At 32.6% G+C, this 20,225-nt stretch overlaps 1 protein-coding gene across 2 annotated transcripts; it reads right to left on the minus strand.

Moving 5' to 3' along the window:
- Positions 1-8,568: 8,568 nt before the first annotated feature.
- On the minus strand, positions 8,569-19,472 carry LOC145070558 (protein STRUBBELIG-RECEPTOR FAMILY 3-like). Of its 2 annotated transcripts, none has more exons than XM_079017496.1 (17): positions 19,317-19,472; positions 18,872-19,024; positions 18,044-18,179; positions 17,895-17,966; positions 17,697-17,762; positions 17,333-17,404; positions 16,622-16,693; positions 16,346-16,417; positions 16,201-16,266; positions 15,921-15,986; positions 14,712-15,145; positions 13,247-13,701; positions 11,909-12,180; positions 10,868-11,006; positions 10,654-10,790; positions 9,970-10,126; positions 8,569-9,044 (listed from the first exon to the last, which is right to left on the minus strand). In XM_079017496.1, the coding sequence occupies exons 2-17, from the start codon at positions 18,966-18,968 to the stop codon at positions 8,949-8,951; spliced, it is 2,409 nt and encodes an 802-aa protein (XP_078873622.1). In that variant the 5' UTR covers positions 18,969-19,024; positions 19,317-19,472; the 3' UTR covers positions 8,569-8,948. The 2 variants fall into 2 exon arrangements, with proteins under 2 accessions (XP_078873622.1, XP_078873623.1); XM_079017497.1 differs by having other exon boundaries at positions 19,218-19,454.
- Between the last annotated feature and the right edge of the window lie 753 nt (positions 19,473-20,225).

Raw genomic sequence — 20,225 nt, forward strand, 5'->3', positions numbered from 1 at the left:
TTTGAAATTCCGGGCTGTTACAGCTAAGCCCTGCATTGTTGTCGCCGATGTTGATGTTGTTGTTGTTGCGGTTGTTGTTGTTGTTGTTGTTGTTGTTGTTGTTTCCCTGTTGTTGATTCTGAGGAGGGTAAGTCCTGCAATTCCTTGCCGTGTGCCCCTTCCGATTGCAACTGGTGCACTGCAGCTCCTTGCACTCTCCATTGTGATGGAAACCGCACTTGTTGCACTTGGGAAGATTACCGGAATAAGGTCTAAGAGCATTCGAAGCAGCTGAGGCTGGAGCATGTGGTGTGGCCGGAACTTGTGCGGTAGCAGCATTAACTGCCACTGTCTGCTGCTTCTTAGAAGTCTCGGGGCCTTGACGCCCCTTCCTCTTGTTGTTCTTCCCCTTCCTGCCATCACCTTCCTTCTTGCCTTCAGCCTCCGCTGGCTTCTCACCCTTCTTGTTGATATGGTCATACAGCTTCTTTGCCAATCTCTTAGCACTGTCGAAAGTTTCGGGGTTTGCAGCTATCACGTTTCCTTGGATCGGAGAGGTTAGTCCCCAGATGAATCGCTCAATCTTCTTCTGGTTCGGCAGGCTCGCCCCCGGCTCCTGCCTCCGGTTCCCCGTCAGATTCCTCCTCGGGGTCTTCCTCAGGATCTTCTTCAGGCTCTTCGTCGATCCATCCGTTATTTCCCTGGTTAGGGAAGTAAGGATCTCCGGGGTGATGGAAACCAGCCATGCTGTCTGCGAGAGTGTGTAAATATGCTACCATTATTCCTAGGATGCTACAACTATTGTATAGACTAAACAGACGTTCTCTTTTTGGTGATAAAGGGGTATGTTTTTAGGTTCCCTAGCTATCACGATCTCCTCATGACGTGTGGTAGTGATACCTTGGTAGGAATGTAGTTGATCAGGCTACATCCGTTCCTTGATACAACTAAGAACAGTCCTGTATTAACCGAGATACTAGTATTATCTTGTTTGATTCGGTGTTAGGTTCTCGTTCCTAATAAAAGCAAGGGTGATTTATTGTTATGTTTTACTTGTTTTGTTCAGAGTTGTGTTAGTCCCTCTTTTGGTTTATAGTTGCATATCAATGTGTGGCTAGATAAGCTAGTTCACTATAAACAGAGCTCTGATATCAACCTGTCACACCCCCGAACCAGACGGCGGAAACGTCCGAGGGCTATTGTGACTCCATTGAATACCATCACAATGAATATACATGAAACATAACATCATTCATCACCATGCATTGAAATATTACAACCGGTATTGTTTACATTTAGTACATTGTTTCAAAACATTATATTTCCAAAACGTAAATTGTTCGATACTAATTAAACAAACAACATGACATCACTGGGTACATTTTTCCTTCGATTTACCTGTTACCTGAGAATACAAATATTTTGGAAAAACGTCAACATATGAAATGTTGGTGAGTTCATAAGTAAGGTTTGAAAAGAAATGATTTGTATAATTTTGAAAACCACAGAAAATCCGATATTTTTTAAAAAGAAATGTTGTATATAGGAAAAAGTGTGAAGATCCGTAAGTATGCTTGTTGATTATTATGAATGTGAATAATTGTTAAACTTTGTATATATCACATAGTTAAGAGCGTTGAATTTCCTAGGAAAACCCGATGTTTTCCCAATACATTAAATTACGTAGCTGAGTTAGTGTTATTCCGATACGACGTTGTTTTCGATAATTCCAGGTGACATTGGATTAATTACGGGTTGTGAGTCGTTACAATCACGCATTAATGAAAATGACTAGTTTACAACTTTACAAACGATCCCTTAGGCGTCGTCCGTACTACTCACTTAATCCAACCACCCTGACTTCTCATAGCCCCACAACCGAGGAGAAAAGAGGGTACGAAGCCCCCGTTATTTCCATGAGTCGTTCAAGGCTATCGTGAATGCGAAAGGACCTTGGCCCGACTCGCATTTGACTTCTTGACTTTGCTAGCAATACCAAAGGACCCTTGGGGCCCAACAGCACAACAAAGCTATTGAAAGTCCTTTTACACGAAACTAGGTCATATAAGCCCCAATAACATGTAACCGTGTTCCCTTCGGGCCTAAAGATCATGTCATTGGGCTAGCTAGGCCCAACAAGAATGATTTGAAACTTTTGAGCCCAAAGATGGTGTATTGACTTCTCGTGAATTTTCCACGTGTGTATTGAAGTACCATCGTTTATTGATTTTTGATTTGTTATTGATTCGAGACCGAATCAATTCGTTTGATAACGATTTTGGTGTTGAAGGTGTATTTATTATTACGTTTCGCCGGTAGACATAGTACTAGTATTTTTTATCTTAAGGGATTTTTTGTTTTAAGAATTAGATTTTATCTTTTTAAGCCCTTTCTTGGATAAAATTTACACTTTTAACCCTTTGTGTATAAAAGAATTTCCATTTTAGTCCTTAAACTATTTTTCTTGACACTTTAGTATCAAAACTTGTTGGAAAGACATTTTTAGCACAAATTTACTTGATAAACAGCTTAAGTCCTTCAAAAATGAAATTTTCTCGGTTGAAACCTCCATTTTCGCAACTTTTATAATTTTGGCCCAAAAAGGAAAAATTTTGCATCTTTGGCCCCTTTTTAATTTGAAAAGCATTTTTGACCCTTGAAATGAACTTGGTACACTAGAAATCCCCTGTTTTACAGAAATGTGCAGTTTCAGCCCCTCCAAATCAAAATTTTCACAATTTGGGGCTTTATTGGGCCGAAAAGCCCATTTTGGCCCATTATGTTTAAAATTCATATTTTTAACCCCTCAAAAGTGTTGATATTCAGAAAATACACATTAGAAACTGTTTAGACTCATCTCAACCTTCAAAATTCATATATTGTCGTTTTGGGCCCTTTAGTTTTGTATTTTTAGCATTTTGAGCCCAAAAATGGGTTTTAAGTCCAAAAATGTTCATATTAACCAACTTGATTATTTTTCTAGACTTGATTAGTGTGAAATGGTATAAGTTATACTTATTTCATTCATCATATTGTAGATCTCGATTTTTAGGTTCTTTTTGGTTAGTATAAACATCACAATCACATAAGATCATACATATAAGCATAAAAATCATACAAGGCATACATATACTCATAGATCTACACATTTGCTTGTATTCTCCCCCACAAAACTTATAAAAACCGAAAAAGAGGGGTATGAAGCTCAGCTTTGGGTGTGGTTTCGGTTTTTGGAAGAAAATGAGAAGAAAATTCGGCCTTAGCAACCTTCCTTGGAGATCTCGAACTTAGAGGGTTTCTAAGAGAGTGATCATGATTTTTACATGGATTAGAAGGAGATTTTGATAAAAAAAAAAGAACCTAGATCATAGATCCAAACTTGATCTTACCTTAGATGAAGAATTTGTGGAGATATCTTCTTGAAAGCTCCTTAGATCTCGAAAATATGGAGGAGATATGAGGGAGTTTTCTTGAGAGAAAAATGAGTGAAATGTGTGTGTGTGTGTGTGTGCTTGAAATCGGCCGAGAGCAAGAGAGAGAGAGAGAGAGAGAAGGAGAAAAGAGTGGCTAAGCTTGGAAGTATGTGAGTGCATGGATGTTTGAGTTCTCATGCATGGATGTCCCATGAATAATGGTGAGGTGTCACTCACAAAGTCAACTCCTCTTTCTCTTGGGCTTGGGCCGAGAATGGGGAGGGTGAGAGGAGGTTTTTGGGCTTTTTGCCCTTAAGCCCATGTTACAGTTAGGATGAATGATTTTTGGCCCTATAAAAATAGAAATGTGATTTTTATGCTTTATTGGGTTAGATTAGGTTAATTATGGTCCAAAATGGTTCATATAATTAATCTATTTCATTCTAGGCCCAATATGGCCCAAAATATTGAATTAAATGGAAATGGGTCCAATTGGATCACATTTAAGAGTTCTAAGCCCAAGGTAGTCAAATTGGAAGCTTATTGGTCCATTGGGCCCAATAAGGAAGTCCTAGTCCATAATGGACTTAAACAAGAACTTCTAGGGTCTCCAATTGCTTAATGACTACATTGAAATGCTTGTATGAGGTGTTTGATTGAAATTATGTTGTTATAGAGTATGCATCGTACATGCTCTCATGTCTTTGATTCATAATTTGGCTTAAGTGTTGTAGTTACAAGGCATAAAAATTTCTAGTTGTGACATATAGTTTGACAAAAACCAAAAGACTACATGAAAAAACATAGGACATACCAAGACTACATACCAACAGTGCCTAAACTCTGTGAATTAGGGAGAACCCCAATTGTGGATACAACTCCATGTGAAGGCCGGAATCCAAGAATGCCACAAAATGAAGTTGGGATTCTTACTCCTCCAATTGTATCAGTACCTTAGAATTTAACAAGAGACATATGGAAAAGTTAACAGAAGGCATAGAAGTGAACACCGGTATGTTCAATCCCACCATGTGTTGCAGAATGTAATTTATAAATTCAATTACACCAATCATCTTAATCCATTAAATGATGAAGATAAAAGACAATGTTGGTTTAAAGGATTAATTTAGAGACACAAACCCGAAAGGATCTTCAGCCAGATGAACTGAATTGGCCATAATCTCAGCGACTAATCGTGTTCTAAGTTCTCCACGAGAGTGTTCTACATATGCTTGAAGCACACAACATCCACTTCTATCTGTTGCTACTTTATAGCACTCATTTGCTATCTCAGTAAAAATCGGCTGACAAAATTTATGAACTCATTTGCTATCTCAGCAACAGACCCACCCCCTCGGTCCAGCCAAGAACCGAAGGAGCCTCCTTCCTCAATCGCCAATCGCCTCATCATAGAACACACTAAGCGAAAGGGTTAGAAATCGGGAATGAAAATTTGGGATTGCACCCGTTTCTCCCACAATCGTTCGATTTGATGGTAAGGGGCTGGTTTATGAAGGGGATAAAATTAGGGTTAGAAAAAGCCAATTAGGTTAAAAGTCAATACCATGATTATAGGGATTATTTTTGGAAGTTATTATTCATATTAATAAATTACCATTATTTATTTATTTAATTATTTAATTTTTTATTTAATTTTGATTGGCCCACATTTATGCATACAATAATACAATACTTACTTTAAACACTTGAACCTCTCTCTCTCTCTCTCTCTCTCTATATATATATATATATATATATATATATATATATATATATATATATATAGGCTTAGGTTATTCTATTCAAAGTAATTATTGTGTTATTGTATGCATAAATGTGGGCCAATCATTTTACTTATTTTAAGAAAGTGATTAATACATATTATTAAATTAAAGATAATTGAAAAAATATCATCTAATTTCATTCTAAGGGTATTTTAGACAATTGAGATAAATTTAAAAAAGGAAAATTTCATATTTTTTAGGATAATTAACTCTCTTGATTTTAAAATTCTAATTTTTTTAATTACTTTAATTTTAATTATAACGTAATTTTTATAATTAAACCTGATTTTATTCTGTTAGAATGACATTCTGTTAGAATCATATTCTCTAGGAATTTTCGGATATATATTTCTATTAGAATGATATTCTATGAGAATGCCAACACGGACTAATAACAAACTTTTGGATACAACTTCAAAATTTTCATTACATTCTTAAAAAAGTAAAAAATTTATATAATAGTCTATGACAATGAAATACTCACTAATAACAAACAAAACCATGTATATTATTCGCCCTGAATATTCTAGCAGAATATATTATTACATATACTCCTATCATTCTATTGTAGATTATTCTATCAGAAGAATAGCTCTTTCCTTTGTGAAGACCAATGACAATTGTTCAACCATCATCTAATCTTCAAGCCCTTGATCATCAATGAAATTAGACATTTTACGAAAATAACTGCCATGAATCAAATCATGTAATAATAATATTCTCTGAGAATGCTTTTACATGGCAAAAAAATACCACAAAAATTTAGTAAATCTGACAATGAATACCACATGGTCGGGTCAGATTATTTTTCAGGAACTTCCACAAACACCTGTCATGCATCATAATAAGCTCTATGACAAATTTCACCAAAATATTGTTAATTTGCAAATTCTACAAGACCTGAAGTGAAAATAACATGATTTGCAAGTATGTAAGCTACCTTGCTTCTATGATTCAATAGTAGGCTAGAAAACTTCATAATATATCTCAATCAAATCATATGCTACAATCATCTCCCCTTTCCCTAAATACATGTTCTAAGTGATACATCTTTTTTGGATTTCTTACATCTTTCTTCTTGCCCTAATCACAGCCGAAACAAGACTTTCCAACACCAACTGACCAACAAACTGTATTTTTTAGCCATGCTTTACTTCAAGATTTACATTTTCAAGAGTTGGATGTTCAAAACAGAAGATTACACAAATAAGAGAACCCACCAAATAGAAGTAGTGAATATACTCAAAGTGAATAATTCTTGAAATCCATTTAACCTATACCATGTGTACCTTTATGATTTTGACGAAGGAGTGAAAATTAGAAACATAGAAACAAATATGATGACTTCTGGCAAGGATCTGTGGGTCTGCGACAACAGATGTTGGAGAACCAAGAAATGGCATACATAAACCCAAATTGAATATTCGTTTATTTCTTTTTCAGAATACATCGATTTTGGTATAAAAATCTTCAAAAAGAACTAAAATGAAAGAGCGACAAAGAATTTGTAGAAAAACGTATTATCATAATCAAACCAATTCTTTCTTACCTCCAACAAATCCGATTCTTTGTTACTCTTCATCAATCTGAAACAGAATAAATATAGTTTCCTTTAGATAACTCTGATTTCTCATACGTTGATAGGTCTATTTTCCCCCTTCACACATCACCATCAGATCAGGAAGAGGGCTTCACGGATTCTTCCCACCTTCACTGCTTCGGCCTCGTCGATTTCGGAGACGACCTCCTCGCAAATCGATCGACCAAATGCGACCCTTTGCACTCCTTATCGCGTTCGTGTTTCCCTCTCACTGTATTCCATTCGTCTGCATTCTTCCATCTTTGCCCGATCTGTTAGTCAGGTGATGAACACGGGGAAATAAAGCCCTTCCTTTTGTTTCAGTTCATTTTTTTTATGGAAGACATCGATGACGGCTGTATATAAGAAAAGAAATTAGGTTAAATTGAATGCTAGCATGATTATAAGGATTATTTGTGGAAGCTATTTATCAAATTACTAAAATACCCTTGTTTATTTATTTAATTATTTAATTTTGATTGACCCACATTTATGCATACAATAACACAATAATTACTTTGAATACATGAACCTAGCTCTCTCTCTCTCTCTCTCTCTCTATATATATATATATATATATATATATATATATATATATATATATATATGAGACTATAGTAGTAGATAGATACAAGTTACTAGGAATTTGATACAAGAATATTTATCCTCTGAGAGAGGATTTTGTTCTGAGATTCGGATTTGGGGTTTTGGGCATTTCGTTGCGTTGCATACAATTGTTTTTTACTTATTGTTGTGTATATATGAGAACTTTTGATAACGACAATATATTTTGGCTTATATTATGTATTTCCCCCAAATTGAGTTTTGATGACTTATTTGTTTTTGATGAAGTATGAGCTTGTATATTTATATTACATTTGTCATAATTTAAATAAAATTTTATTATACTTATCATCATCTAAAAATGATAGGAGGATAGATAAGAAAAAAAAAAATAAAAGGATATTTAATTTGTCATTTATATATAATTTGGTGTTGGAGTTATGTACAATTGGTATAATGTCTATTTAAGTTTGTACTCACTACGCTCCTTGTAACCTAACTTCCCATGTTAATTTTTATAGGTAAGTGGTAGTTGTTAGAAGCATTGAAAACTAAGGTTTACGCATGTTTAGAACACTTGTAAAAAACAAAAAACTTCCAACTTTGATATCTTAATTTTACGGGACTGTAATTCAATGAATATAAAACTAAAAATAACAAATTTTTAGTCTAATATCATGTACAAAATTTAAACTGCATGTTGAAAAAACCTAATGTCAATCCGACTTAAAACGAATGAGTATGCGTATTTTAAACTTTTCATAAAAAACGGTTCAGTTCCTAACAGGGATTGCGGTTCTTAAACCCGGTTTACACGGACCCGATGGACCCAAACCCGAATTACCCGAAACTCGGAAAGTCATTCTTTAAACCCGGAACCAACCAGACCAGTTCTATATATTTTGGTTCTAACGGTTCCAGTTTTCTAGTTTTAAATGTCATCCCTAGTTAAAAGTATTGAAGACTACAAGGTTTAAGCATGTTTAGAACACTTATGTTATTGTTAAGAATATGTTATCTTTAAACCATTGTTTTGATGCCTACAATGCACTCTCCATAATTTACTAAACCATCTTTGGAATTAATGGTTGGACCCGTATTCCGTACTCGCTTTGAAATTTTATGAACTATTGATGTTTCCCATTTTCCACAAATTAAAACTAAAAAATATTTCATAAAAATTATTTAAATAGTTCATGCTATAAAATGCTTGTCTATGACCAACATAATAAAAGGGGAAAGTACAAAATAACCACCAAAGAAAATGAAATTTGAATAATCACAAACAATACATTGTCAATATATGAAATTCAACAATTACATTTGAATAATCAAATGGGAGTTGTAAATTTACCATTTTGACCATAAGAATTGGGATATAACCAAACCAACCACCAAATGCCAAAATGGTTGTTCAATCTTGAAACAAAATAACCATCAAATTTGGCTTTGTCCTATAGACATATTTCATATTCCCCTTTTGTACAAGAATAGACTGTTAGCCTAGCCATGTGCATTCAAAATTTCACAAGAATTATAATCTTGGCACATTGACCTTGACTTTGACTTTGACTTTGACTTCTCATCACAAGCTATTCCTAATATTATTATTATTATTATCATTAACAATCAATCCCCATCTGATCTATTAGAAGACTCTCTCCTGATCATATTTATCAGATCCTGCACCACTTCTGACATCGGTGGCCTAAACTCCGGCTCCGCCTGCAGATATAATAAAATCATTTTCCATGTCAGCAATTTTTATCAAGTGGCATCTGCCACGTCAGCAACTTACAAGTAACACCATGTTTTAATTGCTAGTAACAACATTTTGTTTCTAAAAACCTAAATTACTCTAAATTTAACCTAGTACTTTTCAAATTCAAATATGAAAAAAAAAAAAAAAATCTTTTATTTTTAATATCCAACAAGATTAAATTTATCAAATTTTCTATGCAAAAAAAGAGAAAGCATTTTGGAGTTATAAGGATAAAATATCAAAGAAATAGTTGGGAAATATACAAAAAAAAAAAGGTACTTTCAGAGTTTTATCAATTTATCCAGGGTTAATCTCAAAAAAGACCTTATATTTTGTGTTTTTTCCGGATTAAACCTCAAATTTATTTTTTGCCTAAAAAAGACATTGTATTTTTTCATTTTTTCCAATAAAGCCCTCAACTTTGTATTTTTTTCCAAAAAAAAACCCTCAACTTTTTTAGTTTTTCTCGAAAAAACCTTCACATTTTACAATTGTTTTTGGGAAAAAAATGACTAAAAGGGCCAGATCGGAAAAAATACAAGGTCTTTTTCAGGCGAAAAACAAATCTGAGGTTTAATCCTGAAAAAAAACCCCACAAAATATAAGGTCTTTTTTAGATTAACCCATTTATCTACTTTAACCATTTTCCCAAATAATTAAACTATTTTTCTCAGTTACTTGATTTACCTATTCAACCAATACTTTTTTTTTTATAATTATTATCACACAACAATATCAACAAAACGGTGAAAGTACTTATTTATTTTTTTTATAAATTTTCCGTATATGTTTTTTTATCGGTTAAAAAAATTATAATGGTTTAATTAATCACTATAGAAAATAAAGTACATTCCCTTAATTAAGAAGAAATGTTTTATAATAACAAACCTGAACACAACGTGATATAATATCTGCAAAATGTGATAATGATTTTGGTGGATATTGACCATTGAGAGAAGGGTCAACCATTCTTGACAATGCATCAATATCATGAAGTTGACCCACTGCCCATCTCACCAACAACTGCTCCCCACGAGGTCGCGCACTATAAACAAAACAAAAAAAAAAAAAAAGTAAATGAAATAGCAACGTACTTTCATGTTTTTGTTTATTATATTTATAGCATTTTTACTATAACACATCAAATAAATGAAAGTATGATGCTATTACAACATTGCACTTACAATTTCTTTTTCCTATTAAGACATTGTACTTTGAAGAATCTACTTGATTACACTAGTGAAAATTGCTTTATATTTGAATGACATTGCTATAATTGGGTATTATTATACTATTATATAACAGCATGATACTTTCAATTATTTAACGAAAAAAACATGTAGGTTGATATTTCTTGCATTTAACCCAATCTAAATGCAAGATATAGCAACCTACTTTCATTTTTTTTCCATTACTCAATTTGACTTCCAATTTTTTTTCTTATCAACATATTATTCTTCAAAATATCTACCTAATTAAAGCATTGTACTTTGAATTTCTTTCTTGTTAGGATGCTATAAATTATAATAAATAATTAAATACAACATTTAACATTTAAATTATATTATTTACCTGTCGTAAGATTTTCTGCCTGTTAAAAGTTCTAACATCACCACCCCAAAACTGTATACATCACTCATAGATGTATAGATTCCTGACTCGAATTCAGGGGCACCATAACTGAAGGCTGATTGAATGTTTCCTGACAACTGTAAGTGGATAAAAACATAATTTTTTTATTTATATTATTATTATTAAAATATTAAATAATAATAGTTATTATTACCTGATTAACTGAGCCTGGGGTTATTAAAGGAGCCAAACCACAATCAGAGACACGTACAGAAAGATCATCATCTAGAAGAACATTGGCTGACTTGAAGTTTCTATGAATGACAGGTGGATCACAGAACTCGTGTAGATACCTACACCATTATTTAAAAATAAAAATTATTTTTCTAGATAAATAAATACATAAGAATGAAGTAATCTAGAAAACTTTTTATCTAGTTGTCTAGTATTTACTTTCACTATTTTATGAGTTTAGCCACTTCATTATTTGGAAAACCATTTATCATGGTTTCTAGTTTTGGTAAAAGGTAAAATACAATCGCCATTTTTCGGGTTAATCTCAAAAAAGACGTTATATGTTGTGTTTTTTTTTCCGGATTAAACCTCGAAGTTTATTTTTCTGCCTGAAAAAGACCTTGTATTTTTTTCATTTTTTCCGATCTGGCCCTTCTAGTCATTTTTTTTTCCAAAAACAATTGTAAAATGCGAGGGTTTTTTCGAGAAAAACTGAAAAAGTTGAGGGGTTTTTTTCGGAAAAAAGTACAAAGTTGAGGGCTTTTCCAGAAAAAATGAAAAAATAAAAGTTAAAAAATATATTTGAGGTTTAACACGGAAAAAACATAAAATATAAGGTCTTTTTGGAGATTAAACCCCATTTTTATTGATTTAGCTGCCGAACTGTTTTTTTATTTTATGATTATTATGATAATAGTTTTAGGGCTAAATCGAAAAAAAAAAAAAATAACAATAATAATAAATAAAAAATAGTTCAATGAGTAAACCAACGAAATGGTGAAAATATGGAAAAATGGTTCTTTTATAAGGTCAAAAAAAGTGTAATATTTTTAATCAATAAAAAAATATGGAAGTGTCCAAATCCAGAAAACGGTGAATGTACGTTTTCACCCCCAAAATATTGACACATAAAATACATATGTATTCATTGTTCAATGAATCAATATATAAAATAATAAATAGTCAAGCAGCTAAATTTTTAAAAATTGATGAAATTGTTAAAATTGTGTATTTGACTTACTCTAAGGCTCTAGCAGCTCCAAGTGCCATTCGAATGCGTGTTTTCCATGAAAATTTTCTTTTGTAATCATCATCAGAGTGTAGAGCATCTTGAAGGGTCCCACTACTACAATATTCATAAATTAATAGCCTTTGACCATGCTCTGAACAATACCCCATCAGTTCAACAACATTTGCATGACGAATTTTGTCTATATTATTAACAAGCTCAATGAAATCCTCCTCTTTTTGCTGATTGATAACCTTTTTGTCCAATTTCTTCACAGCAAGAAACTAAACAAAACATTTTCAAAAGTAGTACATAAGAATAAGATGTTGAGATTTTAGAAGATAAGGTTAAATGTATGAAATAGTAATGTAGTTTTGTTTCTTTTTATTACAAGATTTGTAGTTTGAAAAAAAAATACCTACTCATAAGTTCATAACAACTGTATACAAATACAAAAAAATTGGAAGATTAGATTTGATTGGAAGTATGATATGCTATAAAAGTGATTTTCTTTTAGAACACAGCTTGAAAGTGATTTTTTAAACAAATAGTTCTCATTTGTAATGAGAAATAGGCAACACACATCTTGAAACTTTCTATAAAGGGTTAAATGTGGGGTTAATCTCATAAACGACTTTATATTTTGTGTTTTTTTCTGGATTAAACCTCAAATTTATTTTTTTTGCCTAATAAAGACCTTGTATTTTTTCATTTTTTCCAAAAGAGTCCTTAACTTTGTATTTTTTTTTTCCGAAATAGCCCCTCAACCTTCTAAATGCTTCCAAATAAACCCTCAACTTTTTTATTTTTCTCAAAAAAAACCCTCACATTTTATAATTTTTTTTGGAAAAAAATGACTAAAAGGGTCAGATCAGAAAAAATGAAAAAAAAAAAAATACAAGGTCTTTTTCAGGCAAAAAATAAATTTGAGGTATAATCTGGAAAAAAACACAAAATATAAGGTCTTTTATGAGATTAACCCTTAAATGCGCATTTAACAAAGTTTCGCTTTTTCTTCCCCAATTTATGCACAAAATGACTTTTTATACAAAATATTTCATTTTAGGACCAAAAGATGTAAATATTTTACCAATTGAAACACGGTTGCATAATCCATGTCAGTTTTGTAAGTTTCTAAAACAAGAAACATATTTGCATAAACTGGTAAAAACTAAAAAGAAAAGTCAAACATTGTGTGTGTGTGTGTGTGTGTATATATATATATATATATATATATATATATATATATATATATATATATATAAACATTGCATATTCTGTCTAAAAAACTACTTTATTGCATATTAATGATTGAATATATTATATATATGTAGAATGTAGAATTGATACCTTTCCATCAGGAAGCTGTGCCCTATAAACACTCCCCAACATTCCTCCACCAATAAGATTATCCTGAGAAAAACTGTTTGTGTATTGCTGAAGAGATGCAATTGTGTAAGATCTCACATATGTTTGAGGCACAACAGGTTTGGTGGAAGTTCTTGCTGATGTGGCGACAGCAGCCACCGCTATAGGCTCGACAATAACCTTCTCGAAAGGTAGATGAATTGGTTCTGATGATGAAACTGGCGGTGGTGGAGGTGGTGGTGGTGGAGGCGGTGGAGGTGGTGGAGGTCGCATGGAGTCTATATCAAATCTGGTGAAATCTATCTCCTGACTGTCTTGCTTTGGTAACGCGGTGAATCTTTGCATGGGGACTGTTCTACGTGGTGGTGGTGGTGGTGGTGAAAGCAGTTGTTGTTGCTCCTCCTTTGGTGGTGGAACTGCCGCCTTCTTTGGGGGTACTGAAAGAACAAGTAAGAATAATATTATTAAAGGTTAAATTTCAAGAATTAGTAACATACTTCCATTTCTTCATATCACAAAAGTGATTATTGGGAAACTTTTAAATAATAATGTCTTAATATGAAAAAAAGAAAAATGAAAGTACAATGTCATGATAGAAAAAAGTAGAGTATGACGCTATAATACAATGATAAATAAAACTAAATTGCTATTTCTTGAATTTAGCCATATTATTAACAAACAACAGCAATGTACTTTTATTGCTTTCTTTATTATTGCATCCTACTTTCATTTCTTCCTATCACAACATTATCTAAATACTGAGCAATTTTCACTTTTATAAAGAGTTAATCTCATCAAAAGATTTTATATTTTGTGTTTTTTCTGGATTAAACCTCAACTTTGTCTTTTTTTTTTTCCGAAAAAACCCATCAACCTTGTAATTGCTTCCAAATAAACCCTCAAACTTTTTGGGTTAATCTTAAAAAAGACCTTATATTTTGTGTTTTTTTTTTCCAGATTAAACCTCAAATTTATTTTTTGCCTGAAAAAGACCGTGTATTTTTTTATTTTTTCGGAAAAAGCTCTCAACTTTGTATTTTTTTTTTTCAAAGAAAACCTTCAACCTTTTTTGCTTTTCTCGAAAAAACCCTCACGTTTTACATTTTTTTTTTGTAAAAAATGACTAAAAGGGGCAGATCGAAAAAAATTAAAAAATACAAGGTCTTTGTCAAGCAAAAAACAAATTTGAGGTTTAATCCAGAAAAAAAAAAAAAAAAAAAACCAAAATATAAGGTCTTTTATGAGATTAACCCTTTATAATCCCGTAGACTTTTAAAAGTAAAAATGTTGTAATAGAAAAATAAAAATTAGAATACAATACCTTATCAAGAAAAAAAAAAAAAACAAACCAAAAGTAAAAAAGCTATGATAAAAAGAAATGAAAGTAGGATGCTATAACATATCTAAAAAAAGTACATTGCTATTTCTCACATTCTTAGTTTCTTACCTTTATCAACTTGATTAGGTGGTTGAGCAAAGGGCCCACTCTCCATATGACTCTCACGATTATACGGAGCGATCTCATGTCTCTTGTTCGTCAAACCAGGAAGTCGTTTTCTTCTAAAGCAGGGTGGTATAAATAGCAGACAGACTAATCCCAAAACTATAAAACCAAATACCGATGCAATTGATACCCAAACTTTCTTTTTAGAACTCCATGACTTATTTGTGGAGCTAGATTTGGACCCTTGATTTGACGATGGACCATCCGCTTGTTGTGATGGTGTTTGTTTGCCAGGTGGCGATTGTTTCCCGGGTGTCTGTCGAGGTGATGGGAAAAAAGGCGTTCCGGTGGTGGTGCCTGGGGGCGTGAGTGGGGTCGGGGATGTAGGTGGAGATAGTGGAGCTGCACTTGTGGTATTGAATAAGTTCCCGTCTTTTCTGATATCCAAACAAGATTTTTAAGTTAGCAAGTGGAAGTGTGGTTGGGTAAAACATATTGGGCCTTCTAGGCCCGTTTCTTATGCTAGTCTTGAACATGACTTTTTTGTTTCTGTGTTTGTTACATGAGATTTCTAGGGTTATTTTTGTCTTTTTTTTAACGATGTAGATGAGGAGGGCGTTTATGTCTTTTGCACACTGAGCTTGGCATGCATTGGACTATGATTTGGATTCATGTCAAGACAAAAATCGTAATCTTTTGTCCCTTCCAAAAAGGTGGGACATGGACTCCCTCTCGATCTCTCGTCCATGTAAGATGACAAGAATACCCTTCTCGTCATTATCATCAAAATTAGCCCTAGTAAGTTTAAACAGTACAGTCGTTTCCTGTCTCGTGTAACAAACGCAGTTTGTTACACGAGACAGGATCAAATGTGACAAGACAAGCTTTCTAGGGCTATTTTTGATAATAATGACGAGAAGGGCATTCTTGTCTTTTTACATGGACGAGAGATTGAGAGGGAGTCCATATCCCACCTTTTTGGAAGGGACAAAAGATTACGATTTTTGTCTTGACATGAATCCAAATCATAGTCCAATGCATGCCAAGCTCAGTATGCAAAAGACATAAACGCCCTCCTCATCTACATCGTTAAAAAAAAAGACAAAAATAACCCTAGAAATCACGTGTAACAAACACAGACACAAAAAAGTCATGTTCAAGACTAGTATATTCAAATGAGCCCAAAGTTTATGAGCAGAACTACTTATGCACCTGAAAATAGGAATGGCTAGTAACTTTTCAGGTATAGGTCCATTGAACATGTTATTCTCTACATTCCTGAAAGTATGAAAAAGAACAAATCAGTAGAAGATAAAAAAAAATAAACAAACTAGGGGAAACCTGGTGGATGATATCAATAACCTAATCAATAGTTTTAATGATTACAAAGGATAAACAGGTCATTTTTACTTGAAAGTTTGCCAATAGCAACTTATTTTCATCCATTGAACATGTTATTCTTCTCTACATTGCTATAATTTGAGAAGCTTACAGATCAGTCAATGGAAGATCTTGTAGAACATCTAGAGTCCCAGAGAGTTGATTGTTCTGCATATGACTGCCCATGAACATGTCAGCTTCACTCGTGTAAATAAATGTCATAAAACTTTTGTAATTAATAAAAAATGATTACTCACAAAGTAGTTAGAAAAGATAAATGTTGTAAAGAGGAAGGTAATTCTCCACTCAAATCATTACTAGACAAATCACTGCAAAAAAGGAAAAAAAAAAAAAAAAAAAAAAAAAAAGGTTATTAGACCAAGTTCCAACAACCCCTGAGCTGACTCACACTGTAAATCAAGTACACAGTGGCCCACTAGTTGCTGACATAAGAGCCTAATCCACATTGGGATTAAAATACTAAAATAATAAAAAGGAAAAAAGAGTGATATTTTTAAGATAATGGATCCTACAGATTAACCAAACCCGTAAGGCCTTCAAAGGAATCCGGTATTTCTCCAGATAAATTGTTATCATTTAGAGACCTAAAGTACAAGAAACATAACATATTATTATATTAATAACTCCAATAAATATTTAAGCAAATAAAAACAAGGGCTAAATGCTTTGAATAGCAAAGTACTTTCATTTATTTGTGTATTAAAGCATCTTGCTTTCATTTCTTTCTATAATGTTGTAATATGAAGGGTCAATCTCAAAAATGACCTTATATTTTGTGTTTTTTTTCTGGATTAAACCTCAAATTTACTTTTTGCCTGAAAAAGACCTTGTATTTTTTTTCATTCTTTCCGAAAAAGCCCTCAACTTTGTATTGTTTTCCAAAAAAAAAAAACTCAACCTTCTAAATGTTCCCAAATAAACCCTCATCTTTTTTAGTTTTTATCGAAAAAACCCTCCCATTTTACAATTTTTTTTGGAAAAAAATGACTAAAAGGGCCAGATCGGGAAAAATGAAAAAAAATACAAGGTCTTTTGCAGAAAAAAAAATTGAGGTCTAATCTGGAAAAAAAACACAAAATATAAGGTCCTTTTTGAGATTAACCCTAATATGAAAAAGTAAAAGTAGGATTCTAAAGTAAACAAATAAATGAAAGTATGTTGCTATATTTTACATTTTAATAGAATACACAGTAAAAAAAAAAAAAAAAAAAAAAAAAACTTACAAGGCTGTTAATTGTGTTAAAGAGGTTAGAAAAACCGGTATGCTTCCCGTGAAGTTGTTATCTGCAAGAAAACTGCCAAAGGTAAAGACCATCACATGTTTAGCCATCAGAGAAAAAGGGTAAAATAGTCATTTTAATTTTTATGTCAAGTGTTACTTTTTAAGAAAACTTGTTATTTTTTTTTATCAATACGGGGGTTATTCTTCTAGCAACCCTAGAGTTGGCCCACACTGGCCCACTCTAAAAGCATTAAATGTAAATCAGGTACACACTGGCCCACATAACAGTACAACCTAATCCACATTGGAATTGAAACTCTCAGACTGCTTAAACCATGTGTGTGAAGAATGATAGGAAAACTTACATATTCATGATAGTAACAGGAAATTCAGTTGGAATACTACCCCGAATAAGATTATTGCTCAAATCTCTACAATAAAATAAGACAAATTATATCAGTCAAACATCAAGAAATCTTTTTTTTATATATATATATATAATTTATCTAGACAAAACACTTATTTAATGAGAAAAAAGAAGAAATGGGATCTTAGTATCTTACATGCTTTGAAGTGAAGTAAAAGATCCTAGGCTCTCACCAAGTTCTCCTACTATATTGGCACCAATAACAGTTCTGTAATAATAATAATAACGAAAATATTATAAGAAGACAATTAATGAAAAAAAAAAGGAGAAAAAGGAGTTACATACATTGATAAGATGTTTGTATTAGTAGGGTCACATGCAACACCCTGCCAACCCTCGATACACGGGTCTCCAGCACTAGCTGTCCATCCAGGGAGTAGTGGAGATCCCAATGCAACATACAGTTTATTTATCGCACTGACTGTGTGGATAAAAAAACAGTATCATCAGTATCAGTATCGGTAACAGTATTAGACATTTAATTTTTAAACACCGAAAAGATAAAGACGATAAAAAGAAGGACAAAACATCATTGTTCCTTTATAACTTTATATCAAATTCCATATGGGTATTATCACATAAAGAAAAAAAAGAAAAAGAGAAGTTGTAATGAAAGGTGGATATGAAATTTTCAAGAACTTAAAAGGTAATTATCTTTGCCCTATTCATATGAAAGTAATATGTAAACTTCCACAAACAAGACACAAGGAGTCAATGACTATGAAGTATTTCCATGTGTTTCAAAATGTTAGTTTCAAAAGGTTTTGTCATCCTAATTAATGAAGTTAAATTGCCAACGGCTTTAAGTGTAAATTTTTATGAAATCTTATTGAACTCTTCGTTTTCTTAAGTTATGCAAAATATTAAAGTTGTTAAAGATAAAAGCGGATTTATAGCTACTTAGAACTTAAATATGAGATTTTCAATTTTCATCGGTTTCGATCAAGATTAATAAGAAGAGGTCAAGATTGGGTGCACTTATGTTCATCGGAAATAGTGTTTATTAGGCAGATCTAGTTCAGTCTTTTTCACACGGAAGCACACACATACACATCTCTTTCTAATAAAGAATAATAGAGAGAAGACCTTAATTTAGTCTACGAGAAGACTTACCATCTGCAGGATTGGTAGCAAGAGAAATTGGGCCCACAAAGATCAATACAAACCCTAAGAACAGCAACAAGTAAATTATAGATCTCTCGACACCCATTGATCCAAAAAGTGCTATTTCTTCCAATAATTTAACCTCTGCATATCCAATTCAACCTACAAGAAGATTTAACAAATAAACGTCATCAAGAGTCGATTGATTTAAAGCAAATATTGAAGTAAAAAAATGGTGATTGAAGCTGAATGCTAAGCATCTTATGAGGAAATAATGGCATTGGATGACGAAATAACACAACATGCTCATGTGAGTGTTGTCTAGATTTGAGTGTAAGTGAAGTAAAACACTCACAAAGAGGTAAAGATTCTTTGGGGCATTTAATCGAACACATAGCAGATGCTGCAGAGAATTAAGTATATGAAATCTAGATAGTATAAAAAAATCGATCACCTTGAAGAGGTGAAGAACAGAGGAAAGGTGAGAGAAATGTTGGAAAGTTGCAGAGATGACAGACAGAAAAAGTTTAATTCTCTCTCTACTTTCTCTCTCTGGAAAGGAAATGAATGGATGCTCGGTGATTGTGTGTGTATGGAAGTCATACATATCTGCTAATGAACAAGTTTGCTTAAAGGAAAGTGAAACTGTTATGCCCACGCGCAGTGAGAGAGCGCGTGGTAGTCTTCTCACCAATTACCAATCGCACTTTAAGAAAATAAATTCCATTTATATCATTATTTGTATGGGAGGGTGTTAATAATTCGATCTATTATGAGCTTGATGTAGATTGGCTCGAATTTAATGTCATTTTATATCACATTACTCCCATGTCTTAATCAATAAAGAACTTAATGTCTTTATGAACTCAAGAGTGTAAATATGAAATCACTTTTAAATCATTTTCTCAAGTCTCATTGATCAATATTCAATAATAAGTATTCCCTAAAATATAATTAACACATCATAACAACCCTAATTCCATTTCTAGTTCATGATTCCATTCCAACAAATATGATTCAAGCTCATTAATGGGACTTAGTAGCTAAGAATCATTTTAGAGTTTGTAAGCTTAATCGGTCCTTATGTTACCTTGAAAACTCTTAAATATTACATACATAGTTTTAAGTTGTTTGCTTTCATTCAAACATTTCCCAAACCATTTTGAACAAGTTTAACTCCAAAAACCTCATTATTCCATTCCAATGTTGAATCACCATTAGAATCATCAATTTCTTTCATAAACATCTAAAGTACATATGAAATCATATCTAGAATCCAATCATCAACCAAATGACATGAATAGCTAATCTAGATCACAAGGATTTGATCTCATAATCATAACTAGATGTTAATATACAAGTA

The sequence above is a fragment of the Lactuca serriola genome, chromosome 8 (genome assembly GCF_051521515.1).
Source record: "Lactuca serriola cultivar US96UC23 chromosome 8, Lser_US96UC23_V15, whole genome shotgun sequence".
NCBI classification, from domain to species: domain Eukaryota; kingdom Viridiplantae; phylum Streptophyta; class Magnoliopsida; order Asterales; family Asteraceae; genus Lactuca; species Lactuca serriola.